The sequence below is a fragment of the Zeus faber genome (assembly GCF_960531495.2).
Source record: "Zeus faber genome assembly, chromosome: 20".
Lineage (NCBI taxonomy): Eukaryota > Metazoa > Chordata > Actinopteri > Zeiformes > Zeidae > Zeus > Zeus faber.
This window is the reverse complement of record NC_137207.1, coordinates 14,487,270-14,493,788: the sequence shown is the minus strand read 5'-3', so window position 1 is coordinate 14,493,788 and position 6,519 is coordinate 14,487,270. Positions and strand designations below refer to the sequence as shown.

The 6,519-nt window shown below is 46.7% G+C and overlaps 1 protein-coding gene across 1 annotated transcript in view; it reads right to left on the bottom strand.

Annotated features, from left to right (window-relative positions):
* asah2 (N-acylsphingosine amidohydrolase 2) overlaps positions 1-4,170 on the bottom strand; it is a gene marked incomplete at both ends in the record, with an annotated part of 8,489 nt that extends 4,319 nt beyond the window's left edge. Inside the window, 9 exons of the mRNA XM_080021215.1 lie at positions 353-435; positions 740-869; positions 963-1,083; positions 1,574-1,651; positions 2,114-2,241; positions 2,710-2,886; positions 2,956-3,099; positions 3,743-3,846; positions 4,041-4,170. Coding sequence (XP_079877341.1) covers positions 353-435; positions 740-869; positions 963-1,083; positions 1,574-1,651; positions 2,114-2,241; positions 2,710-2,886; positions 2,956-3,099; positions 3,743-3,846; positions 4,041-4,170 — 1,095 coding nt within the window. The remainder of the gene's footprint in view (positions 1-352; positions 436-739; positions 870-962; positions 1,084-1,573; positions 1,652-2,113; positions 2,242-2,709; positions 2,887-2,955; positions 3,100-3,742; positions 3,847-4,040) is intronic.
* Between the last annotated feature and the right edge of the window lie 2,349 nt (positions 4,171-6,519).

Below are 6,519 nucleotides of genomic sequence, written 5' to 3'. Positions count from 1 at the left end.
AGAAGAAAGGAGAGAAGAGGAGAGGAGAGGAGAGGAGAGGAGAGGAGAGGAGACGAGAGGAGACGAGAGGAGAGACGAGAGAAGAGAAAGGTACATGGTATTGGTGGGGATCTTCTATCGAACAGAGTACAAGGACTATACACCTTCGAGAAGATTTTAGATTTGAGATTTTAGATTTTGATTGTTTTATTTCCAGTAATTGCTTCATGCATTGCTTTGTTTTAACAGACTCCCATAATAACATGAACGTGATACCAAGTTTAAAAAAAATGATGATTCTCTCTCTCTCATGGTTCGCGTTTGAGCCATTTAGGACCGCACCCAGGAAGAGGGACAGACGGGCACCAGGTACCTTGGCCTTCTTGTAGATGTTGTGTCCGATAATTCTGGTGCTTTCGAACATGTCTTTTCCCGGTCCAGAGGCCTGACACATCTCTGTCTTTGGCAACAAAACACAAAAACACAAGAACACACAAGCATGCACACAATCTCGATCAATATCAGGAGCGATCGGTAGCGATCACGTCTCTTCGTCGGCCGACCTGCAAGACTAGCTCTGGGTCCCCTTCCCAAAAACAGTCCATTGTTCCCACTGAGTTTTGGATGTAAGTTCTCTGGACAGCAAAGTACATGTACATGTACTATGCTCCATTTAGGACGACCAATAGGATTAGTGTGTGTTTGTTTGTGTGTGTGTGTGTGTGTGCGTGTGTGTGTGTGTGTGTGTGTGTGTGTGTACCTACCCCTCCCACAGGGCAGGAGCTGTTCAGATAGTCGCAGGGCAGACCGGTGTTGACACAGACCGGACCTGCCGTGTTGGGGCTGACGTCGCCAAGGTTACTGGAGGAAAATCCGGCAACGAAGGGACCCTGAATCAACAGGGGGTCAGACGGACGGACAGATGGATGGAAAGACAGACCCGACGACAGACAGACAGACAGACGGACAGACGGACAGCCCACCTCTCCAGGTAGAGACCCGATGTTCTTCTCCTGCTCCAGCAGGTAGGAGGCGTATCCCATGTTGTCGCTGCTCAGCATCTGGTTGGTGTAATTCATGCTGACGCCGTGGACAGCAAACCAGCTGAGATGACGGGGAGAGGTGGATTTATTCCGATGATACGGTTACACTTTGTGAACATATAGAATACAATGCAATCGGCGAGAAAGCAACATCACGCAAGCGTATCTGAAGATGACGAGATCCAGCATGTGAGATAGTCCGGTGCGATGGCAATAAGAGATTTTGATCTCAAGTTCGGGTCTCGCTGTCTCTGCTTCTTTGGACCCTGATCCTGTTTTAAGGTGCCGAAATTCTCACGGCAACGGCATTAAGGGAGTATGACAAATGCTCTTCCTTTTTTTCCCCCCACAATATATTATTTTCATGGAGCCAACTCCAGTCAATCTGTGCATTACACCTCCCGATTACCAAAATGTGTCAAAAGTGGACAACTAGGTTAGTGACAGGCACCGGAGCTTTACACACCTTTGCTGTCCATGTAAATACACCTGTGTGATCGCTGAGAGAGAGCGAGAGACAGAAAGCCAACGCAGAGATGGCCCAGCTGTACCTGATCATGCCAATACCGTTGCCGCCCATATCCGTCAGCTTGAGCACGACCACCCGCTTGTCCGTGTTGCTGCCGTACCTGACGAGAACGAACGGAGATCAGTGATCATCAATACAGGACACGTAGCTGTCGGGTCAGCACACCGTGTGCAGGCTCCAGTCCGTCTGGCGCACGAAGAGTCACGCCTTCATCTCATTGTTGACGTCCGGACATAAAGTGTTTCATTGGCAGTGAGGTGTACCATGGCAACTGTTTCTCATTTTGTTTGGTCTTTCCTTTGCTTTTGTTTTGATTTGTTCACTTTTAACTGAACAATTCAAGTAACCGCCACCCGAGGCTCTTGTCCTGTATTAATACAGGACAGCACCACCCACAGGTTGAACACGGGTTACTGCAACCGATGTATTGTTTATCTGATTGGCTCAAAGTAGTATTAAGTGAAGTCACTTCTAATAATAATAATAATTATCTAATCTATCTAATAATTATCATCATCATCATCATCATCATCATAAGTCTCATGTCATCTATTTGCCCCACCTGTCCCTCTCCTGCTGGGGGTTGTTGAGGTAGGAGTGAGGGCTCCTGTTCAGGCCGCTGTCCTCCAGGTCTCCTCTGTTCATGTAGATCCGCCCCGGCTTGATGTTGCGGTGGGCTATGTCTATACTCTGGAGGGACAAATTGAGAAACACAAATGGGTACGTGCATTGACAAGGTGTTGGAGGTTTTGCTTTGTTTATCTTCCGGAGGGTAAATCCCCTCTCATATTCATTTAGTGTAGCCGTTTAAACAAATATAAATGAGTATATAGGTATCTTCGGTAATTCCATGGTAGGGCATGGTAGGGCATGGTTGGGCATGGTTGGGCATGGTGGGGCATGGTGGGGCGGTGTCTACCTGGGAGAATGGATTGGAAAATGTTTGCAAACTTTGGCTATTTATCCATTTGTTTCACTTTGGGTTTGGACGCCGTGAGTTGCTCCAGCAAAATTCGCTGGGAATTGCCTTAAGTTGATTAAATAGATGAAAATAAATCAAAACTGTATATCATAAGCATAAGCAGGGACATGTGAAGCAACACATCGTAAATCATGTCATGGTCATCCACATGCATGCACACAAGCGGCCCCACCGACCTGGACGATGCCGTTGACCAAGGCCTCCACGGAGGGTTTGATGTAGCCCCTGCTGGTGACCATGAACAGCGTGTACTGGAAGTAGCCCGCCAGGCCCGAGTGGGTGTGGGTTCCACTCAGAACCACGTTGTCTTGACGGTAAAGGTCTCCATACTTCTTCTGCAGGGCCTGCAGGACCTAGGAAAGACAGAACATTTTTTAAATGTAGAAAAGTGCCCAATGGGTGTGTGTGTGTGTGGCGCTTACCTCCAGCCGCAGCCTCTGAGACATCATACCGATGTCCGCGGTGACGAACGCAACCCTCCTCTTCCCGTCATCGATGATGAAGGCTCGGCTGTAGAGGCGAGTGTGTATTCCCGCCGCCGTCTGGTCCAGGTGTGCATAACCCATCTAGCGATAGAGAGAAAACACGGGCTCCTAAAATGCATCAATGAGATGGCATACGTTTAGATAACGTATAGTCAAAAAAGGAGATAGACATCCGTTCAGTCACAGTGTGCGCAGTTATATCTGGTGCAATAGTATAATGTACTTAATTTTTTTTAAGTACTGAATTTTTTTTCAGACTATGACCCTATACAAAGCAAGCTGTTAAATGCACCAGGTGACGTTTCTGTACGCCAGACTGTTGCCAATGTTGACAGATATAATATTTACAAGCAGCCAATAAAGAATAGCAGTTATCAGTGAGGTCTTGTCAGACCACGGCCACTCGGAAATCATAAACGCACACATGCGCCCGCGCACACACACACACACACACGCACGCGCGCACTTAGACACACAAACAGAGAGATTGAATTTTCGAGAAGGTCTTTAGTATAACAGGTGTATTCTTTTTTTTTTTACTCAGTGCTTGAATATGTTCCTATAGAAATCATTCTTTGCATGTTAATGAAACACTTTTTTACCCCCTAATAGGTCATATGTAAAATAGAACTAGAAGGAAAATGTTTAGTTATTTTACATATGACCTATTAGGGGGGGACAAAAATACATTCATCCAGAAGGTGTGTATGAGGGGGTTACGGACCATGGGGATCTCTGCCGGGGGTCCGGTGCAGTCGGCGCGGCCCACGCCCACCAGGTAGGGGCTCACCTGGGGCTCGGGACCGGGAGGAACGGTGGGGTCCGGGTCTTTGGAGGAGATGGGAGAGTGGGGGAGAGAGAGAGAGGAGGCCAGGGTAGATGAGGTGATGGGGGGGGGGGGGGGGGGGGGATGGAGAGGATGGAAGGGGACGGAAGAGGGGAGAAGCGCGGGGTGGGAGGAGAGTTGAAGTTGTTGTTGTCGTGTTTGTTTGTTTGTTGTTGTTGTCGTCGTGTCTCTTTACCCGCCTGGGGTCTCCACAGCGCCATCACTGCGATCAGGCTCACGGACACGGCGGTCATCACGGTGAGCAGCACGGCCAGTGTCACCTCGAGAGCGTTGAGGCCGCAGCACACTGCACGCCGCCCGCCCATGCTGAACACGAACGCACGTGCACGCACACACGCACACACACTTTTCAGTCAGTTACTCAACAAATATCGACTATGTTGACTGGGATTCTTGTATTTTTTCCCTCTTTGTTTTTTATTGAAGTTTAATTTGTTTTGGGCGTTTATCTTTGAGCCACTTTCTCCTGTCGTCTTTGTTTTTGTATTTTACGACGTGATTTATTTTTGTCTGTGTGACGTCAAGTGTCTCTGAGCACCCTGAAGAGCGCTGCACAAATAGAAAGTATTGTTATTATCATGTAAATCCCATTGCGTGCGCCCTGTGTTTAATGGGGATGAAGTTTGACCTGCCCTGCTTAGTTAAGTAGTGAAACTGTGTGATTAGATAGTGTAGTAAGTGATAAATAAAAATAATCTGCGAATATAGAGTGGAATGATGAACTATAACTAGAAAGCAAGTTTAGAGATATGAACGCCTATGCTGACTTGTAGCATGGAGAGTCACCATACCACAGAGCCCCAAAATATAAATATATTCTTTCAAAATATTAGTTAAGATGTGTGGAGATCAACAGGTGAAATATAATATAATATATCATCATATATCATCATATATAACATAATATGTAGATTTCAAACTCATAAGCCATTCAGTATGTACTGCATTTCTCAAATAAAAGCCAACACACAACAAATCAGACAAAATTCATATATTATAGAGGAATGTACAAAAGCACATCACTTACAGAGACCCAGCGAAAAATAAGCAGAAATGAACTTGCATGAGGCCACGAACCCCCAAACAGTCCTCATCAAATCATATTCATACTTACGTTCGGTGGTTTGGGCTCAACCTGTGACGAGTGTATAACCCTGCTCGCAGAAAGCCCAGAAGAGAGAGAGAGAGAGAGAGAGAGAGAGAGAGAAAAAAAAAGTGGGATAAAATGAAATAAAACAATAGGAAAAAAAAATAAAAAATGAACGGTCCGGAAGAAAAAGAAGCTTGCGCTGAGAGGAACGAACGAAGGTTTGTGGAAGGATGGAAGGAGGGTCGTGTTTTACGGTTCAGGGTGGCGCCGGCGGACGACAAGGGTCAGTCGCGTACGAGGGTTCAACCCTTACATAACTATGAGATATCTCGCCGAGTGTGCGTGCATGTGTGTGCGCGTGGGTGTGTGTGTGTCGGGTCGCACTTGAAGGCGGTGGAATACGGGGTGGGAGTACGATATTGAGGGTCGATGTGACAGGGAGAGAGAGAGAGACTTACGGCGGCGGAGGAAAAGTGCCGCCGTGCGAAATAGAGAGGGTGAGACATCGGAGGTGTGAGAAGCGGCGCTGAGCAGGTATACATGCACATGTACCAACTCCGCCTGCCTTCATCGCCGAGGTCATTTAAGGTTCATACCGATTATGTAGATAATAGTTTTATTGGCGTGTGTGTGTGTGTGGGGGGGGGGGGGGGGGACGTGGATCCGACCCAAGGTCACAGGGAAAGGCTTGTGACGGGCGTCCCGATAAGGAGAGAGATTGGTTACGATTTAACGGCGGCGAAGTATTTTTGAGACCCGACGATACCAATTGGAAATATTCCGGGGTTCAAGGGAACATAGATGTTTTAAATACCACGGCCCTAGTTTGTTCTTGCCGTTTGCCGTATTCGGTGTGAAGCGGGGATATTTTGACATGCCCTAGAAGGGTACATTCACACATCAAGTTGGAAGTGAATAACACGATTTGAGGGTGTTTTATTGAGGTGTTTGTGTACCAGCAGGAGGTTATACCTGTACAGGAGTCCACGCTGATACACAATGACACTTCAACAAAACAGGGCGACAACAACCCTTCGCGAACATCAGGTGTGTTTAACCGAACATCTGTACGTGTCAAAATGTCCGCTTTAGTAACTTTAGTAAGTTGACCAAAGTTGAGGTAAGAGGCAAGTGTACCGTTAGGCAAATCTATCATTTACGATCTCACGGTGTTTGGAGGAGATGATATGCATTCATTTCTCAGTTGGTTATCGACAAATCGGTTTCTTTCGAAGGACAGTTTTCTTTCAAAGATCCTGTTTGAATCCTCCAAAATGACAGACATTCTGGAATAGGACACTTTGGAATCTTTTCACGTGTGGACATAGAAACTCCAAAATAAACACATCTCGCGCCAAATATTTTGTGGGTTTGTTTTTATTGACTCCTTTGACCTTTCCGCACGCTTAATAACAAGACAGTAGTGAGGTATTCGTTTGGAGTGCGAGAGAGACGGCTGGACCCACAGGTCTACAATCAGGAAGTGGAGTTTGGTAAACGAATGGAGAAGTTTAGTCAATTACGAGCCACGTCGAGATCCTTGTCAGGTCAAAGCTGTTAAATT